Source organism: Microcaecilia unicolor, chromosome 11, assembly GCF_901765095.1.
Source record: "Microcaecilia unicolor chromosome 11, aMicUni1.1, whole genome shotgun sequence".
NCBI classification, from domain to species: domain Eukaryota; kingdom Metazoa; phylum Chordata; class Amphibia; order Gymnophiona; family Siphonopidae; genus Microcaecilia; species Microcaecilia unicolor.
The window spans coordinates 15,106,146-15,127,898 of NC_044041.1; the positions used below are offsets into that span (position 1 = coordinate 15,106,146).

Here is a 21,753-nt window from a genome sequence, read left to right on the forward strand (position 1 = left end):
CTAATCTAGTTCGTTCAAGCAGCCAATTTTTTTTACAATTGTCTGCATGTACTGTACTCATGTGCCTGCAAGCCATTTTTCAATGAGAAAAAGAAAATCCCCATGGAGTTCCCCTTTGACAATCTGGGCCAGCAGGGCAATGGGGGTGCTTTGTATCTACCTTAAATACAGTGCAAAACATGCCCAAAGATTTCAAAATGAAATTCCTGCAAGTAATTTTCCTCCCTCAAACTAACCCCAAACCCTTTTCCCCACAGGTAAAAGTACACACACTATTTCTGACCACACTGGGTGGGGAGAAGAGGGGGTTAAATACACTTTTTACAGAGGTAAACATCCATTTACCCATGCAAAACGTGTTTGAAAATTACCATCAGAGTTCTTAAAGCACAGCAATTGTCTGGACATTCTATGCTACAATTTGTGAATCATGATAAATCTTTGCCCGTGTCTTCAAAATTGAGTAAGATTTGTATTTTCATAGCTTCTTTCCATTTTACACTTCTGAAAATCTGGCAGCTATTTTGGACACCTGGTACATATTGACCTTTAAACATATGTCAGGGCACCTATAATAACTTATATTACCATCTCTCTATATAAAAGGCAACACCAACGTTCTATGAAGCCTCCAGCCGGAAGTGTGAAGGGGGCGAGATATCCGGTTTCCCTATGAGTGTCTGCCCCGCCCTCTCTGTAACACAGTCAGTGAAGGAAAACAGCAGAGCATGAAATCAAATCTCTGGCTCTGTAACAGTGAAGGACTCAGATGGGGGAGGGGAGAGTCCAGAGGGCAGGGACACACACACTCCCCCATGCACACAGAAGAAAACATTGCTAGCCCCCGTTTCATTTGCATCAGAAACGGGGCTTTTTTACTAGTTTGTTAATATATTTATCCTACAATATTTGGTTTTAACATTTATGTGCTCAGAACCAGGTGCCTTATATGGAACAGGTGACCAACCACTCATCATAGCACATATGAGTCCCAATAAGAATATTCTCATACTAAAGTCCAAAAAAACCCCATTTTTTAAATGTTCTCATATAAAGCAAGCATGGCTAATCCAATAAAGATGTAGACTTATCTTTTGTAACTTGAAAATGATGAGACTCCACTTGGCTCAGTCATCCACTTCCTCCCAACATATAAGTGATCCACAAAATCTTACATAATTTTTTCCTCTTTCCCCTCTTTATCTGACAACAACTGTGCTGCCTTGCTGCAAATCTATGACAGGAAGGCCCATAGAGCTAAACGTATGGCTCATGCCTCCAAGTGATGCTTCTTCACAAGCGGAGTCTGGCATCTGCCATTAACAAAATGCAGTCTGGAGTCTCCACATTTCTTCCCCACCTTAAATTTGATGACTGCAGCCACCACAACAGATTGGTCCAGGAGTAGGACAATATTCAAATCCGGAGTCTGAGGCAATCATTGGGATAACAGCGACCTCTGTAACTTGCACACATAAATCCTGGCCCACAGTACCAATCGACCCCTGGACCTGATGTTAATCCCAGGCTAACAGTTTTGACTTTCTGAGCTGGTTCTTAACTTTCCACTGCAACTTCTGCACATTTCCTTTTTAAAAATGCTCTTTCCTGCCGAGTGTTGAACTGTGCCCCCAAGTACCCTATTGTCTGTGATGGTACCAACCTGTTCTTCGATGAGACAATCCAGTTTCTTCATGGGGCTGGTAATGTCATGTGCCTCATAGCTTCTATGCTCTTCCAGACCGATTTTGCTCTATTCAACCAATCATGTAAGTAGAGATGAACCAATAGCCCCACTCTTTGCAAGATGGCTACCATCTCTATCGTTGCCTTGGAGAACATCCTTGGTTCTGTTGCTAGTCCCAACAGGAATGTATGAAACTGAAAATTATGCATATTTTCAAAACACTCAGCCTTCCAAAGTTCCATAGAAACCTATGGAACTTTGGAAGGCTAAGCGCTTTGAAAATATGCCTCAATGTTGGCCCAAAGATAGCATAGGTGCTCCACCTGAATGGGAATATGCAGTTAAGACTCTTATCAGATCCAGAGATGTGAGAAACTCTCCCTGATGGACTGCCACTATTAGCGACTTTAGCATCTCCATCTGAAAACTTGAGACCCATAAAGGCCCTGTTCATCCACTTGAGTTCTAAAATGGGATGGAATGATCCTTCTTGAACACAACAAAATACAGAGTATTTGCCAGTCCCCCATTCCTCCAGAGGAACTGGCATGACACTTAAAGCTTTAACAATTTTTCTAGCATTGCCTTTTAGCAGGGACCAGCAAGAAGATTCCAAAGAAAACATTGGCAAGAGGGTCAGCAAAGCGAATGCTACATACCTGTAGAAGGTATTCTCCGAGGACAGCAGGCTGATTGTTCTCACTGATGGGCGATGTCCACGGCAGCCCCTCCAATCGGAATCTTCACTAGCAAAGTCCTTTGCTAGTCCTCGCGCGCACAGCGCATGCGCGGCCGTCTTCCCGCCCAAAACCGGCTCGAGCCGGCCAGTCCAGTATGTAGCAAGACAATACAAGGGAAGACACAACTCCAAAGGGGAGGCGGGCGGGTTTGTGAGAACAATCAGCCTGCTGTCCTCGGAGAATACCTTCTACAGGTATGTAGCATTCGCTTTCTCCGAGGACAAGCAGGCTGCTTGTTCTCACTGATGGGGTATCCCTAGCCCCCAGGCTCACTCAAAACAACAACCAAGGTCAATTGGGCCTCGCAACGGCGAGGACATAACTTTGATTGACCTAAAAAATTTACCAACTAACTGAGAGTGCAGCCTGGAACAGAACAAAAAGGGCCCTCGGGGGGTGGAGTTGGATCCTAAAGCCCAAACAGGTTCTGAAGAACTGACTGCCCGAACCGACTGTCGCGTCGGGTATCCTGCTGCAGGCAGTAATGAGATGTGAATGTGTGGACAGATGACCACGTCGCAGCTTTGCAAATTTCTTCAATGGAGGCTGACTTCAAGTGGGCTACCGACGCAGCCATGGCTCTAACATTATGAGCCGTGACATGACCCTCAAGAGCCAGCCCCGCCTGGGCGTAAGTGAAGGAAATGCAATCTGCTAGCCAATTGGATATGGTGCGTTTCCCTACAGCCACTCCCCTCCTATTGGGATCAAAAGAAACAAACAATTGGGCAGACTGTCTGTGGGGCTGTGTCCGCTCCAGGTAGAAGGCCAATGCTCTCTTGCAGTCCAATGTGTGCAGCTGACGTTCAGCAGGGCAGGAATGAGGACGGGGAAAGAATGTTGGCAAGACAATTGACTGGTTCAGATGGAACTCCGACACGACCTTTGGCAAGAACTTAGGGTGAGTGCGGAGGACTACTCTGTTATGATGAAATTTGGTGTAAGGGGCCTGGGCTACCAGGGCCTGAAGCTCACTGACTCTACGAGCTGAAGTAACTGCCACCAAGAAAATGACGTTCCAGGTCAAGTACTTCAGATGGCAGGAATTCAGTGGCTCAAAAGGAGGTTTCATCAGCTGGGTGAGAACGACATTGAGATCCCATGAAACTGTAGGAGGTTTGACAGGGGGCTTTCACAAAAGCAAACCTCTCATGAAGCGAACAACTAAAGGCTGTCCTGAGATCGGCTTACCTTCCACAAGGTAATGGTATGCACTGATTGCGCTAAGATGAACTCTTACAGAGTTGGTCTTGAGACCAGACTCAGACAAATGCAGAAGGTATTCAAGCAGGGTCTGTATAGGACAAGAGCGAGGAGCTAGGGCCTTGCTGTCACACCAGACGGCAAACCTCCTCCACAGAAAGAAGTAACTCCTCTTAGTGGAATCTTTCCTGGAAGCAAGCAAGATGCGGGAGACACCCTCTGACAGACCCAAAGAGGCAAAGTCTACGCTCTCAACATCCAGGCCGTGAGAGCCAGGGACCGGAGGCTGGGATGCAGAAGAGCCCCTTCATCCTGCGTGATGAGGGTCAGAAAACACTCCAATCTCCACGGTTCTTCGGAGGATAACTCCAGAAGAAGAGGGAACCAGATCTGACGCGGCCAAAAAGGAGCAATCAGAATCATGGTGCCTCGGTCTTGCTTGAGTTTCAACAAAGTCTTCCCCACCAGAGGAATGGGAGGATAAGCATACAGCAGGCCCTCCCCCCAATTCAGGAGGAAGGCATCCGATGCCAGTCTGCCGGGGGCCTGGAGCCTGGAACAGAACTGAGGGACTTTGTGGTTTGCTCGAGATGCGAAGAGATCCACCAAGGGGGTGCCCCACGCTTGGAAGATCTGACGCACCACCCGGGAGTTGAGCGACCACTCGTGAGGTTGCATAATCCTGCTCAACCTGTCGGCCAGACTGTTGTTTACGCCTGCCAGATATGTGGCTTGGAGCACCATGCCTTGACGGCGAGCCCAGAGCCACATGCTGACGGCTTCCTGACACAGGGGGCGAGATCCAGTGCCCCCCTGCTTGTTGACATAGTACATGGCAACCTGGTTGTCTGTCTGAATTTGGATAATTTGGTGGGACAGCCGATCTCTGAAAGCCTTCAGAGCGTTCCAGATCGCTCGCAACTCCAGAAGATTGATCTGTAGATCGCGTTCCTGGAGGGACCAGCTTCCTTGGGTGTGAAGCCCATCGACATGAGCTCCCCATCCCAGGAGAGACGCATCCGTGGTCAGCACTTTTTGTGGCTGAGGAATTTGGAAAGGACGTCCCAGAGTCAAATTGGACCGAATCGTCCACCAATACAGGGATTCGAGAAAACTCGTGGACAGGTGGATCACTTCTTCTAGATCCCCAGCAGCCTGAAACCACTGGGAAGCTAGGGTCCATTGAGCAGATCTCATGTGAAGGCGGGCCATGGGAGTCACATGAACTGTGGAGGCCATGTGGCCCAGCAATCTCAACATCTGCCGAGCTGTGATCTGCTGAGACGCTCGCACCCGCGAGACGAGGGACAACAAGTTGTTGGCTCTCGCCTCTGGGAGATAGGCGCGAGCCGTCCGAGAATCCAGCAGAGCTCCTATGAATTCGAGTCTCTGCGCCGGGAGAAGGTGGGACTTTGGGTAGTTTATCACAAACCCCAGCAGCTCCAGGAGGCGAATAGTCATCTGCATGGACTGCAGGGCTCCTGCCTCGGACGTGTTCTTCACCAGCCAATCGTCGAGATATGGGAACACGTGCACCCCCAGCCTGCGAAGTGCTGCTGCTACTACAGCCAAGCACTTTGTGAACACCCTGGGCGCAGAGGCGAGCCCAAAGGGTAGCACACAGTACTGGAAGTGACGTGTGCCCAGCTGAAATCGCAGATACTGTCTGTGAGCTAGCAGTATCGGGATGTGTGTGTAGGCATCCTTCAAGTCCAGAGAGCATAGCCAATCGTTTTCCTGAATCATGGGAAGTAGGGTGCCCAGGGAAAGCATCCTGAACTTTTCTTTTACGAGAAATTTGTTCAGGGCCCTTAGGTCTAGGATGGGACGCATCCCCCCTGTTTTCTTTTCCACAAGGAAGTACCTGGAATAGAATCCCAGCCCTTCTTGCCCGGATGGCACGGGCTCGACCGCATTGGCGCTGAGAAGGGCGGAGAGTTCCTCTGCAAGTACCTGCTTGTGCTGGAAGCTGTAAGACTGAGCTCCCGGTGGACAATTTGGAGGTTTTGAGGCCAAATTGAGGGTGTATCCTTGCCGGACTATTTGGAGAACCCACTGATCGGAGGTTATGAGAGGCCACCTTTGGTGAAAAGCTTTCAACCTCCCCCCGACCGGCAGGTCGCCCGGCACTGACACTTGTATGTCGGCTATGCTCTGCTGGAGCCAGTCAAAAGCTCGCCCCTTGCTTTTGCTGGGGAGCCGCGGGGCCTTGCTGAGGCGCACGCTGCTGACGAGAGCGAGCGCGCTGGGGCTTAGCTTGGGCCGCAGGCTGTCGAGAAGGAGGATTGTACCTACGCTTACCAGAAGAGTAGGGAACAGTCCTCCTTCCCCAAAAAAATCTTCTACCTGTAGAGGTAGATGCTGAAGGCTGCCGGCGGGAGAACTTGTCGAATGCGGTATCCCGCTGGTGGAGATGCTCTACCACCTGCTCGACCTTCTCTCCAAAAATATTGTCCGCACGGCAAGGCGAGTCCGCAATCCGCTGCTGGAGTCTATTCTCTAGGTCGGAGGCACGCAGCCATGAGAGCCTGCGCATCACCACACCTTGAGCAGCGGCCCTGGACGCAACATCAAAGGTGTCATACACCCCTCTGGCCAGGAATTTTCTGCACGCCTTCAGCTGCCTGACCACCTCCTGAAAAGGCTTGGCTTGCTCGGGGGGAAGAGCATCAACCAAGCCCGCCAACTGCCGCACATTGTTCCGCATGTGTATGCTCGTGTAGAGCTGGTAAGACTGGATTTTGGCCACGAGCATAGAGGAATGGTAGGCCTTCCTCCCAAAGGAGTCTAAGGTTCTAGAGTCTTTGCCCGGGGGCGCCGAAGCATGCTCCCTAGAACTCTTAGCCTTCTTTAGGGCCAGATCCACAACTCCAGAGTCGTGAGGCAACTGAGTGCGCATCAGCTCTGGGTCCCCATGGATCCGGTACTGGGACTCGATCTTCTTGGGGATGTGGGGATTACTTAGTGGCTTGGTCCAGTTCGCAAGCAATGTCTTTTTCAGGACATGGTGCAAGGGAACAGTGGACGCTTCCTTAGGTGGAGAAGGATAGTCCAGGAGCTCAAACATTTCAGCCCTGGGCTCGTCCTCCACAACCACCGGGAAGGGGATGGCCGTAGACATCTCCCGGACAAAGGAAGCAAAAGACAGACTCTCGGGAGGAGAAAGCTGTCTCTCAGGAGAGGGAGTGGGATCGGAAGGAAGACCCTCAGACTCCTCGTCAGAGAAATATCTGGGGTCTTCTTCCTCTTCCCACGAGGCCTCACCCTCGGTGTCAGACACAAGTTCATGGACCTGTGTCTGCAACCTCGCCCGGCTCGACTCCGTGGAGCCACGTCCACGATGGGGGCGTCGAGAGGTAGACTCCCTCGCCCGCATCGGCGAAGCTCCCTCCGCCGACGTAGTCGGGGAGCCCTCCTGGGAGGTGGCCGCAGTCGGCACCGCACGCGGTACCGACGTCGGGGACCTCACCCCGGGCGATGGGCCAGCCGGCGCCACGCTCGACGGTACCGGAGGCGCAAGCACCGCCGGTACCGGAGGGGTAGGGCGCAACAGCTCTCCCAGAATCTCTGGGAGAACGGCCCGGAGGCTCTCGTTCAGAGCGGCTGCACAGAAAGGCATGGAGGCCGATGCAGGCGTCGACGTCAGAACCTGTTCCGGGCGTGGAGGCTGTTCCGGGCTGTCCAGAGTGGAGCGCATCGACACCTCCTGAACAGAGGGTGAGCGGTCCTCTCGGTGCCGATGCCTGCTGGGTGCCGACTCCCTCGGCGACCCAGAGCTCTCGGTGCCGACGCGGGGAGGAGACCGGTGTCGATGCTTCTTCGATTTCTTCCGAAGCATGTCACCGGAGCTCCCCGGCACCGATGAGGAGGACGTAGAATCCATCCGTCGCTTCCTCGGGGCCGAGGTCGAAGCAGGTCGATCCCGGGGGGGCTGTACCGCAGGAGCCCTCAGGGTAGGGGGAGACCCACCCGAAGGCTCACCGCCACCAGCAGGGGAATGGACAGCCCTCACCTGCACTCCTGACGATGCACCACCGTCCGACGACATCAGGAGACGAGGTCCCGGTACCACCGACGTCGATGCAGCTATCCAATGTCTCGGCGCCGATGCCTCGATGCACTCGATGCACTGGCGGCCGAGGATGAAGGTCTGGACGCTGATGACGTCGATGCACTCGATGACCCCGGTGCCGATGCCGACGAAAGACCCGAGAACAAAACGTTCCACTGGGCCAATCTCGCTATCTGAGTTCGCCTTTGTAACAGGGAACACAGACTACAGTTCTGAGGACGGTGCTCGGCCCCCAGACACTGAAGACACGAAGAGTGCCTATCAGTGAGCGAGATTACCCGGGCGCACTGGGTGCACTTCTTGAAGCCGCTGGAAGGCTTCGATGTCATGGGCGGAAAAATCACGCCGGCGAAATCAAAATCCGAAATGACGAATTTGAGCACCAAAACTTTAAGGGAGAAAAAATCTCGAACGAGGCCGAAAAAAGGCCTACCCCGACGACGAAAGAAAACTTACCGGGGCAAAAACTGGAAATACGGGAAGGGGCAAACGAAACCCAAGGGGGTTTTTGAAGCACTTTCCGAACGAAAAGAGAACTTTTCCGAAGAAAAAACACGTCGATTAAGATAACGGACGCGCGAGGTCGACTCTCCGGGGCTCGACACGGCAAAAACACAGCCGTACCGAGTGCGGACGAAAGAAGACTGGCCGGCTCGAGCCGGTTTCGGGCGGGAAGACGGCCGCGCATGCGCGGTGCGCGCGGGCGCGCGAGGACTAGCAAAGGACTTTGCTAGTGAAGATTCCGATTGGAGGGGCTGCCGTGGACGTCGCCCATCAGTGAGAACAAGCAGCCTGCTTGTCCTCGGAGAAACTCCAGTATGTAACCTTCACGTAAGACCTCAAGGACCCACTGATCCAATATTATCTGGACCCACTTCCCATGAAATTCCTTTTAATGACCTCCCACTGGAGCGTGGTTCCTAAAGAACTCTTTGGGTCCTTCAGACCCCTACAGGTTCTTTTGTACCAAACTCCTGTCCACCTAGTGGCCTCCCTGAAAGGGCTACACCTTGGACAAAAATAACCCTGCTGCAAACAGCTGACTCTACTGGGACAGTATATTCTGGCTTCCCTAAAATGCCCTATAGCCAACTGGAAATGCACTGACACAGGCGGTCTTATGGAATCCCAGGCATCTTAGCGCTCCCAAAATCTTTATCAGGTCCTCACCAAAAAGTAGCTTCCCTTTAAAGGGGTGTTTACTAAGACAGACCTATGAGACTACATCAGCTGACCAGCTCCTTAGCCAAAGAAAGTGAGATGTGGAAACTAGCAGGGCCATAATCTTAGCTGAAATCCGGATGAGATCATACATGTCATCAGGAAGGGTATGCCCATCTCCAGCAGGACTGTCTATCGGGACCCTTCGGGCAACTGTTCTGCTCACTGGAAACGGGCCCTGGCAACAGAACCCCCACATATTACTGCTTGTAGGACAAGCGTTTCCACCTCAAAGGCCTGCTTAAGGAGCACTTCCATCCAATAAGCCTGCATATTGTTCAGGACTGTAGCACTTTCCAACAGAATAGTCATCTTCATCACCGAAGATACCAACACATCCACCTATGAAAGGCATAAATCCTCCTCCTCCACCGGAATGGGATACAGCCTAGACAAAGATCTCACCACCTTTAGCCCTACATCAGGATTATTCCACTCTGCTGTAAGCATTTCTTGATCACTTTGTACAGAAGAAATTCCTTCCAAGAGCAGGTCCTCTGACTTTGTACTTTGCGCTGGCCAGTCCTCTTTTAAACACCTATGTGAAAGGGTGCCCCTCTGTGAAAAATCCACACCACAGCGGTGCCTCTTCCAGGAGGCGCTTCTTCCTCCTGAAACTTCATCTAGGCCCAACGAATCTGTAGATCCCAATAACTCCACCCAATTCTCTTTCCAAGGAGATCCTTGACCTCTTGGCCCTGATGGTCTGCTCCCCAAGAGTGGAAGTGAAGCCAACATGGATGACTGTCCTCCAAACTCAGAGCTAAAACTGTGTACTGCTGTCTGCCCCGCTCCTCAAAGGTCTGAGCCCCCATCAGGTTTAATACAGGGGGCTCTTCCTACAGGGACTCTGAACATACTGGACTCAAAATGGCTGCAGTTCCCACAAAGAACAGTCTCTCGCCATGTCAGAACACCACTATATGAAGACCGGCATTCTGCCTTGCTTCCATGCAGATGCTCACCACCGACTACGCCTACTGTGGGAACCACACCAGCAAGGTCTCCTTCACACATGGCACCAGCTACTGGAAGAAACTCCGGAGCAGTGGCCATTACTGCACAGTGCCAGCTGTACTCTCAACGCAAAGACAGCAGCTGTGTCTTGTCCTTGGTCCAGGTGCTCAAGGCCTTCCTCCCAATAAGTAGGGGAGGAGGGCCGTGGCACAGGAAGCCAGAAGACACCCCCACTTCCAGGAGACTAGAATGGGTGAGAGGAGGGGTCCTCATGCTATGTAGAGCAGCCTAGCCAAACTAAGAGAACTAGACAGCATCAGCCCCCTTCTTATTTTCTCTTTTTTTATATTCAATATTTTTTTATTCGCGGTAAAGGTGAAGTACAACAAATCATGCATTTCAAACAGACAAAAGCTGAGGACCATTGTCAAACTTCACAATACAGTGCTAACAATAACATTTCAACAGAAACAGAACTACCCCCCCCTTTCCCCACATCTTATTTTCTTTTATTCACCTACCATCTACTGAAGACTGAAAACAATTGACTAGCTAGAAGCTGAATGGGATACTTATAGGGTGACATCACTAAGGAGTCCTTTTTTCAAAGGCGTGCTAGCATTTTTAGTGCGCTCTAAACACTAGAGACACCCATAGAAATATATGGGCGTGTATAACATTTAGAGCATGCTTATTTTTAGCGCTCTAAAAACGCTTGTGTGCCTTTGTAAAAGGACCCCTCAGTCGGTAGTACTCTGTCTCCATCTGCTGGCTGAAAAGCAAGTACCCACATATCTGGACTGGTCTAGAGGGACAATAAGGAAACACTGTAGTAATTTATTGGACTTGGGGAAAATCCACTATTTCTGGGATAAGCAGTATAAAATGTTTTGTACTTTTTGGGGATCTTGCCAGGTATTTGTGACCTGTTGGAAACAGGATGCTGGGCTTGATGGACCTTTGGTCTGTCCCAGTATGGCAATACTTATGTAACCACTTTTGAAGTGCACATCAAAGCAGCTTACATTCCCAGTCAGAGGTGTCTGGCTCCTCTCATCTGGCCCAGGCTCACTTAAACACTGGATTTCTCCCATGACCTTGGATTCACTAAAGCAGATGCTCTTCCTCCTCGGCCTCATAATGTGATTTCACCACCTGTTGAGTTAGACCAACAATGGGTGCCAGGTTCCAATTTTTAGGTGCCTACTTATCCTGGCACCCAGGAATTTTCTACCCCTAATTTAAATGATTCCTCTTGCAACAAGAAAACCAAATGTACCATAGTAATGTTCTCTTAAGAAAAACCATCTCCAGCATAGTAATGAAAATGCCCTAAATGGTTTGTGTCATTTGTATGTGCTACGTGTGATACCAGTAAGAAAGCATTCAAGGAAAGCAAGAAATACTATAAAATTAAGTGGCTGAACCAATTTTCAGCAGTTAAGAAAAAAAAAAGCGCTACATTACTCACCAGCTGGCACAATCATGGGAGGTGGGCGAGGTGCCATGATAGGTGGGGTACTAGGTGGCATTGGTACAACATTGATGCGTGGTGCATGTATAATTGGTGGCATGGGAGCAGCTATGACAGAGCCAGGAGGTAAACGAACCACAGAAGCCATCGGAGGCCGGGGTATGACAGGAAGCGCAGACACCAAAGTGGTACGAATAGGTGGTGGCATCTGCAAAGAGAAAGAGACTGAACATGTAAATGTAGTTTTGTGCCACTTCAGATTAGACTATCTTTCTGTTAGACATGATAACATAACTCCGGCATTTTGATATACATATCACAAATACAAGAAGAGACAAAGGGAAGGGATAATCTTATCCTGTCAGGGGCATGTAATTTCACACCTCACTAGGAAGACAATGCAGAAAGCTTCCTGCAGGTTACCGTGGGGGGTTAAACTCAGTTTTACCACAGGATAGTAACGCACAAATGGTTTCAGTGCCAGTGTTAACTCAAGTGGAAACCCTTACCACTACTGCATTTTTTAAAAATGCATGCAAATGCAGTGTATTTGCTATCCTGTGGAATACAAAATATACAAATAAAAGTTTTGCCTGCACGCCTATCATGGGAAAAACAATGCCAGGATCCGGAGCAGCATAGAAAGGCTGAGTGAGAGGAGGGGGTGTCTACTAGCACCCCCTCTCTCCCTCCAACCCAACCACCCTGCCCCAGATGCCTGCATCAGGCCCCTTCCTCAATGACCCGACCCAGTCCCCCCTCCACCCCCCCGGCACCTCAAAAGATTTCCTTGGTAATCTAGTGGCCCCCTCACACACAACCACACACACGTACATTTCCCTGGCAGAATTGCTCACCCCTTCCCTCCCTCCCTCCCGGAACTAAAAACAATTAAATCCACAGTGTCTAGTGGCACCCTCCCACACATGGCAGACAGGACCTCAGAATGAACCACACAGGGCAAGGCACCACCACTGTTCAAATAGGCATTGCCCCTGCCTCTCCTATAAGCTACGTCGGGTGGGCTGGAGGAAGCGTCAGGGGTGGGAAGGTGCCACTAGACTCCAGGGAGTTAATATTTTTTATTGGCAGAAAAGGGTTGGGCCACTAGACTACCAGAGAAAAATGTAGGTGTGGGGAAATCTATGAATTCTGGGTAGGGGGTCTCTACAAAGGATTCGGGAGAGAGATGCTATGTTTTGTTTTGGGGTTTGTTTGTTTTTTTTAACGCTAGTCTTCCTGTCAGTGCTCAAGTACTGACAGAAAAGGTGAAAATTAATCAACAGCCTGCACATTACTGCCACAATTTTAACACGGCAGTAATTTGCATACTCATTGATTATAGTATGCCATGGTATTTTTTTGTGCAGTGTTTTACAGTAGAGCAGTGACTCTTCCAGGACGCTTACTGCATTTCCCTCCTGGTTATTCCTAGCTCATAAATCTTTTATTTATTTTAAAAGGCGTGTATGCTACTAAATTTGACCACACTCATTCAAGGTGGTTAATCACAGGTGATATCTCTTAGCTTCTGGCAATTCTGCCAGGCTGAAACCACATATAACCTCTCCTGGCAAGCACAGGGTGTGAGTAAAACCCCTATCGGCCATCCCACACATTTACTTTTCAAGGGTGGGAGGCATTCAATTCGAAAATTGGGATCACAGTTAAGGTTTCTTACATAAGGGAATAACTGAACATTAAGCACTAGGTTGTAGTCTTTGTAGAACTGATTCCTGTTGTCTTATTGTATCGTTTCTTTCTGTTTAAGCATAACCTCTCTTCTTTAGGTTTCCAGTTAATTTGTAAATAGCCTCGGTTGATCTGCACTGCCAGAAGCTTTCATTTGCAACCATCCAAGGATTTCCCCCCGCCCCACCTTCTTTTTTATATCCCTTTATTACAGTAATGAGCCTCAGTCAGGGCTGCTCCCAGATCCCTGAAATTAGTTTTCATATTGCCATTATGCAGTGTCTGGGAATCCCCTCGGAGTCCGTCAGTGCCTGCCTGCCTCAGTTTCAGCAGCACAGCAAAGATGAGAAACAAGAAAATACCTCTGGACTGTACTGCACATCTTCTCTCTCAGAAATTGGTGTACTCTGTGTGTCTGTACGTCTACTTGGCTTATAATAAAATTGGAAATGCCACTCATTATCACCAGAAGGGCTCCGACAAAGAAAGCAAAATGCAGGAAAATGGCCGCCAGCCGTCCTGTTTTTCTCTGTAACAAATCTTAAGCAAAGTCGCTCTTAGTCTAGTCATATTAGCAGCCCATTTTTAATTGGAGCAGCAGAGTTTAGTGTTGTCTTAGAGCTAACTGGGTATTTTGCAGCTATACTTTTCATGACCTACATCTGCATCTTTCTTCTTTGATGTGTGCCTTTCTCTGTCCGATAGAAAAATCCTTTTCTGACAAAATGATTTTGTAGTTTCCTTTTGTCTTTCTCTCCCATCAGTTGGAAGACTTTCCTTTCTATCTTATTTTAGTCTGTAAACCACTTTATTGAATTTATTATACCTGAAGCACATAGACTATGTTTAAGGACCATGTGCAGACCACAAAACTGGCAGAGCACTGGGAAATACAATATACATTTGCACTAAGGATATATGTGGCGCCTAGAAGAGCTTTCCATATGGGAGCATCACCGGATGGAGCATGTGGGAAATGCCATCAAGAAGGGGCTACACTGGCGCACATGTTTTGGACATGCCCAAGAGTGGTTTGGTTTTGGAAAAGTATACTACAACAAGTGACAGAACTCTGGTCCCGAAGATGGACATATGATCCAAAGTTGCTTTTTGGACACCCAAGACTAAGCAAGCCAACGCCGAAGGGATTCACAGACTTTGTAAAAAGAGCTACAGTAGTAGCGAAAAAAGCAATCCTGCAGGAGTGGCTGGGGAACAAAACCACCATCACTGCAATATTGGCGAACTCAAATGCTTATACTTTTACGTACAGAACATCTGGCAATGCGGAACCAGCCACAGATAAGAAGACAACAATTTGAATGCAGATGGGCACCCTTTTGGGAAACCTTGACCCCAATGGTCCGGAGCCAGATATTGAACCTATAATCCCCGTTGCTGCTGCTCCTGTAACCTCTGCTTGTCATTGGATATATAAGGGAAAAAGGGGGGGGGGGAGGCTTTGGGGAGGGAAGGGGTGTAGGGAACAGGGAAGGGAGGGGGAGTAGTTTAGGGGGGGAAATACTAATATCAATAAAAATACAAAATGTGAAGATATGCCAATTGCTGTTATGGAACTTGCTTATGTAATGTGAAATGTTACAGCTGATTATGTTCACTTAATAAAAATGATTGAAACATACCTGAAGCACATAAAACATACATCATATTTGGTGCAAACTGCATGAGTGAAACAGAATAAGAAAATTCCCAATAAAGCCATAAAAAAAACCAACAAGTTTTACCTTCTAGAAAGATACTAATGGAACCCAACCCACCAACTCGGATTCAATCCTTTCCCTCTCAACAACTGGGAACTAATTTACCCGCTGTATAGGGATCCCCTTAATACAAAATCTCTCACAGCAGCCAGTACAATAAAACAACGCATTACCGAGGGAGGTCTGGGTACAGATGTAATTGGTGGAGCTGAGCTAGGTGGATTTGGCGCAGAGGAGGGTGGCGGAGGCTGTGGAACTTCATTGGGCTTGCTGGGCCCAATCTTTTCCTTGCTGTCATCCTCTGGGACTAACCCCTTGGCTTTATGGATGGCTTCAATCTGCTCCTGCAAAGTAATATTGGCCTGGGCAGCTTGCTGTGTACGGGCCATACTGCCGGAGTGACCATCCCATGTCACCTGCAAAGGAAGAGAGAAAAAGGAGTTTAAAGTTGGAGGAACTATCGTAATCAACAAGAGGAGGAAAAGAAGCTCCCTCCCAAAGACACCTATTCAGACCTTAATCAGCTCCTCGAAAAGGAGCTGTGAGGGGACAGAGTAAGGTTTTAGCTAGGCAGAAGTGTGCAGGACTGTGGAAACAGCAGTGGGTGGGATTCAAGAAACGAGAAATGATTCCTTAGATCCGAGCTGAGGAGTCAACATTTTGGCAGCTCCTTTTAAAATACAAGCCTAGTCAGCCTAAGAACAGATACATTAACAATTCTAGTTCTAGTACTGCCATTCCTTTCATATTTCCATCATTTACTTTGCCTGCTCTCATGCCAAGACTAACAGATTTATGAAGTTCTCCTGCAATCCTGCTTTGCCCAAAACTCATTCACTGCGTTCTTTTCAATTGCCTGCTCTATTCTTAGCATGCAGCTCTTGATCCTTATTTTGTACTGATCAACCATATGAGGGAACAGTGATCCAACATCCCAGCAGCAGGTCTAGTCAGGGAGTCCAGCGTCCATTTGCCTGGAGGAGTAGCCTAGTGGTTAGTGCAGTGGACTTTGACCCTGGGGAACCGAGTTCGATTCCCACTGCAGCTCCTTGTGCTTCTGGGCAAGTCACTTAACCCTCCATTGCCCCTGGTACAAAATAAGTACATGAATATATGTAAACCACTTTGAATGTAGTTGCAAAAACCTCAGAAAGGCAGTATATCAAGTCCCATTTCCCTTTCCCTATTTGAGATTCTAAATGGAATGTTGAGATTCTGTTGCTACTATTGGAGATTCTAGATGGAATGTTGCTACTATTGGAGATTCTAGATGGAATGTTGCTTCTATTGAGATTCTGCTGCTACTATTTAAGATTCTACATGGAATGTTGCTATTCCACTAGCAACATTCCATGTAGAAGCCTGCCCTTGCAGATCAGCAACGCGGCCGCGCAGGCTTCTATTTCTGTGAGTCTGACGTCCTACACATATGTGCAGGACGTCAGACTCACAGAAACAGAAGCCTGCGCGGCCGCGTTGCTGATCTGTAAGGGCAGGCTTCTACATGGAATGTTGCTAGTGGAGGAGTAGCCGAGTGGTTAGTGCAGTGGACTTTGATCCTGGGGAACTGAGTTCGATTCCCACTGCCTTGTGACTGTGGGCAAGTCACTTAACCCTCCATTGCCCCTGGTACAAAATAAGTACCTTTGAATGTAGTTGCAAAAAAAAAAAAAAAAAAAACCCTCAGAAAGGCGGTATATCAAGTCCCATTTCCCTTTCCCCTACTTATAACCTGCACCTTGGTGCCGTGATAGGGCTGAAAACCTCTTTGGAGACATGCGTTACTTCTCCCATTAGCCCTCCAAAATGCACTCCATGTTTACTGACCACCACTTCCAATTAACTCCATCAAATCATTGAAATCCAGGTGACATAGGAACCTGGGTGTAGTAGCAAAACATCAAAAAATTCACTGACCACCAGGCTAATCAATAATTCTTTTTAATGTGTATAATAAGAGATTAGGCATACACAGAAGCTATGACCAGAACCGCAGAGGAAGACACTGAAAATTCACAATTAAAAAATCCTGTGCTACAAATTTCAGAAACAGTTAAAATGATCCAAATAAGCAAAAGTCGTACCTTTTCTTCAGGCTTCTGGATCTCCTCTTCTCCAATCTTCTTACCAATAGCAGTTTCCTCTACACCAAAAATATCAGTACGGCGCTCGGCCAACTGTTTCAAGCTGCTCTCAATATCCAAACCTGGAAGACAAGATCACAAAAAAGGGGAAGAGAGTTGAATATGTTTGTTTCTGAATGAAACTAACAGCAAAAGCTCAAGTTATATTCTATGACACGTGGCAGCACACCGCCACCTTCCCTCTCCCTCATTCTGCAGAATGTAACAGCCAAATTCATTTTTGGGGGGGGGGGAGGCTGAGGTTATTAGCTGGTCCTTCTTGAGCCAATTACATTGGCTCTCGCTAAAGGCTAGGATTATCTTTACATCTGTATTGTTTGTGTTTAAAACTTACATGGATTAGCTCCAGGATATCTACCCCAGTTCATTTCTTTATATGTGCTGAAGAACCCAGTGCAGTATCACCCTGAAGTGAGGGAGGCCGAGGGACAGCGGCCCACAGAGCTCCATCTTATCACCAGCACACTGCCACTGGTGTGGGTTGGGGATGAGGACTAGTACTGTACCCCCCCCCCCCCCCCAAGCTGCTCTCATTTAAATAAAATAAATAAGCAAGCAAACAATCTTGAGTGGGGGGAAAGGGTCGGGGGAAGGGACAAAAACAAAACCTGTTAGAACCTCCTGATATGGTCAAGGGACCTAGACTCCTCCAGGTACCACTTAAAAGTGCAGCCACCCCTGGCAGGAGCCTGGATCTTCCTCCAACCACTCAGGCTCAACTAGGTGACCAGTTCCCCAACTGGACCCAGGAGCTCTCACTAGATCAGTCCTCTGCTGCTTGATATGCCCACCATCATGATCTGCTGGACACTGAGAATACTGAAGAACAGATGCCTGCATGGTGCCTTATATAAGGCAGGGCTTATATCTTGTAAGTCTCTGTCTCCATCTGCTGGCCAAGGGGCATAACCCATTCATACTGGACTAGACTTGTGGATGAAAAGGAAGCTGTCATTGTTATTACTGGTTACTAACATCTAGTGAATGAATAATTTGATAAGGCTGCATGCAACAAATATTTTAATTTTGAAGAACTGAGTAGGCTATAATGCTGTTGATTAGTAAACAACGACATACTGATAACTGACCTGGGGCATAGACCTCATCATCGCCCTGCCTCTCACGGATGGAGCGATCTCGTTGCTCGAGCCAGCGGGGGTCCAGCAGCCCAATGCGCATATGTTCTTGCATTTTACTGGCTGGAATCTTCTCCCCAGTGATGGGTGACACAAGGTATTCATCAGGGGCTGGGGCAGATGGCATTGGCTTGGAGGCTGGGGGAACAAAGAGCAGAATATTAATGGTGCAGCAAAAGAGATGCAACAAACAAACAGAGGAGAAAATAGAAAGAGACAGCCTACCTTTAGGATCATAGTCTTTACGAACAATAACCTGATCTGGTGTGGGAGGAAGAGGGGGTGGCATTGGAGCCTCAGGAGGAAGGGGAGCCTTCTGACCTTCCTCTTCGTCATCTGAACCCTATACAATAAAATATTTCAGTGTAAGTCACATTTTCCACTGGCACCTTAAAACTGAATATTGACTTAAAAAAATACAAATCAAAAACTTTTAACCATACAGTTCCTAGCAAACTTGTTTATTTAAAAACAAGAAAAATGTTTTCTTCTGGAATTTTATCTGAGCCAGAGATGAAAAGTAAACAGCAAGGAACTAATGTTTAAAGTTCCAGTCCTCGGTTTATCCTCTTTGGTCTAAGCCTGAGGGTTGTCTACCAATTAACATTCAAAAAGAAGAAGTATGCCAGCATCTTTTTTTCCAAGTAAAAATACAGCAGGCTAGCTTTTGTTTGTGCAGGAGAATATAAGAACATTCCAGGTCTACGAAATATGATGGTAGTAAAAATGAAGTAGTACAAAAAACAGAAGAAACCAATCTTCGCAAAAAAAAAAAAAACAACAAAAAAGCAAAACAGCGAAGATGACTAACAAAAGCAAAAATAATCAAAAAATTAAAAACAAGAAAATATCAAATTTGTATTTAAAAATACAAATACATAAAAAAGTAAAGAAGTATGAAAAAGACTTTACAGAGACGAGACGTTGCTCCGATGTTTTTTGCTTGACTTTGTTTCAAGGATTATTTAACGCTACAGTTTAAAAAGAGACACACATATTTCCTTTACAATTGGATAGAATTAAAAATCAACACAAGGTGAGAAGACTCCTGACGCAGGCCTGTACGGCCGAAACACAGCTGTGTCGAGTCCCTTTCTCCCTGCTATCCTTTGGCTAATAAAGTGTTTTAATTTTTTATAAACAAGTGTCGTCTTTTTCATACTTCTTTACTTTTTTATGTATTTGTATTTTACAAATTTGATATTTTCTTGTTTTTAATTTTTTGATTATTTTTGCTTTTGTTATTCATCTTCGCTGTTTTAGTAAAAATGAAGTAACCAGGCCTTCCTATAAATATGAAGATAGATTGTATATAAATGAAATGAAACACAGTGAGATCTACCTTTCTGCCCCTACAGTTTACGTAATGCGTTGTACTCTTTCCATTAGTCCTTCCCACTATTCCAGAACCTGTGGGACAGTTGTGCCCATCAACTAGCAGGTGGAGATACAGAACTGAAAACTGATCCGAGACATATTGCTTTTGGCATCCAGTCCATCTCCTCACTATTTACGTAGACAAGGAGCAAGGAGAAACTCAGAATAAACTCAACAACTTTAAACAACTCGCTAACTTAACACTAACCAGACGAGCAAACGTGCAGACCTCTCATCTCTGGACAACTTGTACTACTACTACTACTTAACATTTCTAGAGCGCTACTAGGGTTACGCAGCGCTGTACAAATTAACGAATAAGGACGGTCCCTGCTCAGAAGAGCTTACAATCTAAAGGACGAAATGTCAAGTTGGGGTAGTTTAGATTTCCTGAGAAAAGGTGTAGTGATTAGGTGCCGAAGGCGACATTGAAGAGGTGGGCTTTGAGCAGTGATTTGAAGATGGGTAGGGAGGGGGCCCGGCGTATGGGCTCAGGGAGTTTGTTCCAAGCATGGGGTGAAGCGAGGCAGAAAGGGCGAAGCCTAGAGTTGGCGGTGGTGGAGAAGGGTACTGAAAGGAGGGATTTGTCAAGAGAGCGGAGGTTACGGGTGGGGACATAAGGGGAGATGAGAGTAGAGAGATAAGGAGGGGCTGCAGATCGAGAGCATTTGTAGGTGAGTAGGAGAAGCTTGAACTGTATGCGGTAACTGATCGGAAGCCAGTGAAGTGACTTGAGGAGAGGGGTGATATGAGTTTATCGGTTGAGGCGGAAGATAAGACGTGCGGCCGAGTTCTGGATGGACTGAAGGGGGGATAGATGGCTAACTTGTAGAGAACAAAAGCTATGCAGGAAGCACCATGCAAGGTGACAGTCATTTTCTGACCCATTACATTGCACAGACTACACATCACAGAAACTTCAGGCAGACCTCTGGAATAACGGGAAGGACTAATAGAAAGAAAATCTCATTCCATTACGTAGCATCCCACTATTCCAGAACCTGTGGGATGTTCAAGAGGGTGGGTGGGATCCTGGCGCCGCCACCGCCCTGAGGACTGAAGCCTCAAAACTGGCTTCCAAGGGCACCATAACATTCACCCTGTAGCACTTAAGCAGCATAAACCATGTCACCACCTGCAAATATCCGGAGACAGTAGGGTAGTCTCTGCCCAGGATGTCACTGTACACCTTGTAGAATAAGCCAGCAAGGACCAAGGAACCTGTTTTCCCGCAAGCAAATAAGCTGATACGATAGTCTCCTTCAGCCATCTAGCAATTGTGGGCTTGGAAGCTATGAGGCCAAGTCTCTGTTTACCAAAAAGCACAGTCTGAACAATTTGTGAAACTCATTTGTGACTTCCAGATGAGGTCTCTACGCACATCAAAAAGCTTCAAGGAAGAATATGGAGCCTCTTCGTCCTCTCTGCGAAAGCACAGCAACTCCACAGATTGAAATGAAATGCTGATATCACTTTTGAAAGAAAGGAAGGGACTCTGCGCAGGGAGATCCCCACCTCCGAAAAGCAAAGAAACGGATCCCGACGAGAGAACCTGAAGCTCTGAAACCCTATGTGCTGATGCAACAGCCACCGAGAACACTGTCTTGAGTGTAAGATCTTTCAAGTAGGCTTCCGGAGTGGCTCAAAAGGAGGCTTCTGAAGAGCCTGAAGGACTAAATTGGTTCCACTCTGGACATGGTGTACAAAAGGGAGGCTGAAGGCATCAAAAAAATATCTGGGTAAGCCACAAGAGATGTCTTCTGTAGTCAGCCCCTGAAACAAGTTAAAGCCACAACCTGAACTTTCTGGACAAACTGCCTGTCTGAACAAACACTAGGATGTGCGCAACCTGAGCAGAAAAGGGAGAAAATCTGCGCTCAGAACATCAAACCTCAAACGTCTTTGTCACGAAATGCCTAGCACCCGCCTGGGGTTACCCTGCGGCCCAGCCTTGCCTGCACTTGGTCTCGTGCTCTATACTAGTAACCTCCACCCACCGACTGGGTCCCACTTGCCTCTGGGCTAGTCATAAGAACATAAGCGTTTGCCATACTGGAACAGACCAAAGGTTCATCAAGCCCAATATCCTGTTTCCAACAGTGGCCAACCCAGGTCACAAGTACCTGGCAAGGATCCCAAAACAGTACATTTTATACTGCTTATCCTAGAAATAAGCAGTGGATTTTCCCCAAGGCCATGTTTATAATGGCTTATGGATTTTTCTTTTAGGAAGTTATCCAAATTTTTTTAAACCCCGCTAAGCTAACTGCTTTTTACTACATTCTCTGGCAACAAATTCCAGAGTTTAATCACACATTGAATGAAGAAA

At 47.6% G+C, this 21,753-nt stretch overlaps 1 protein-coding gene across 1 annotated transcript in view; it reads right to left on the reverse strand.

Annotated features, from left to right (window-relative positions):
• SF3A1 (splicing factor 3a subunit 1) overlaps positions 1-21,753 on the reverse strand; it is a 60,373-nt gene that overhangs the window by 17,462 nt on the left and 21,158 nt on the right. Inside the window, exons 8-12 of the mRNA XM_030218597.1 lie at positions 18,273-18,390; positions 18,000-18,185; positions 16,852-16,973; positions 14,941-15,183; positions 11,352-11,562 (exon numbers count right to left, since the gene is read on the reverse strand). Of these exons, the coding sequence (XP_030074457.1) occupies positions 11,352-11,562; positions 14,941-15,183; positions 16,852-16,973; positions 18,000-18,185; positions 18,273-18,390 (880 nt within the window). The remainder of the gene's footprint in view (positions 1-11,351; positions 11,563-14,940; positions 15,184-16,851; positions 16,974-17,999; positions 18,186-18,272; positions 18,391-21,753) is intronic.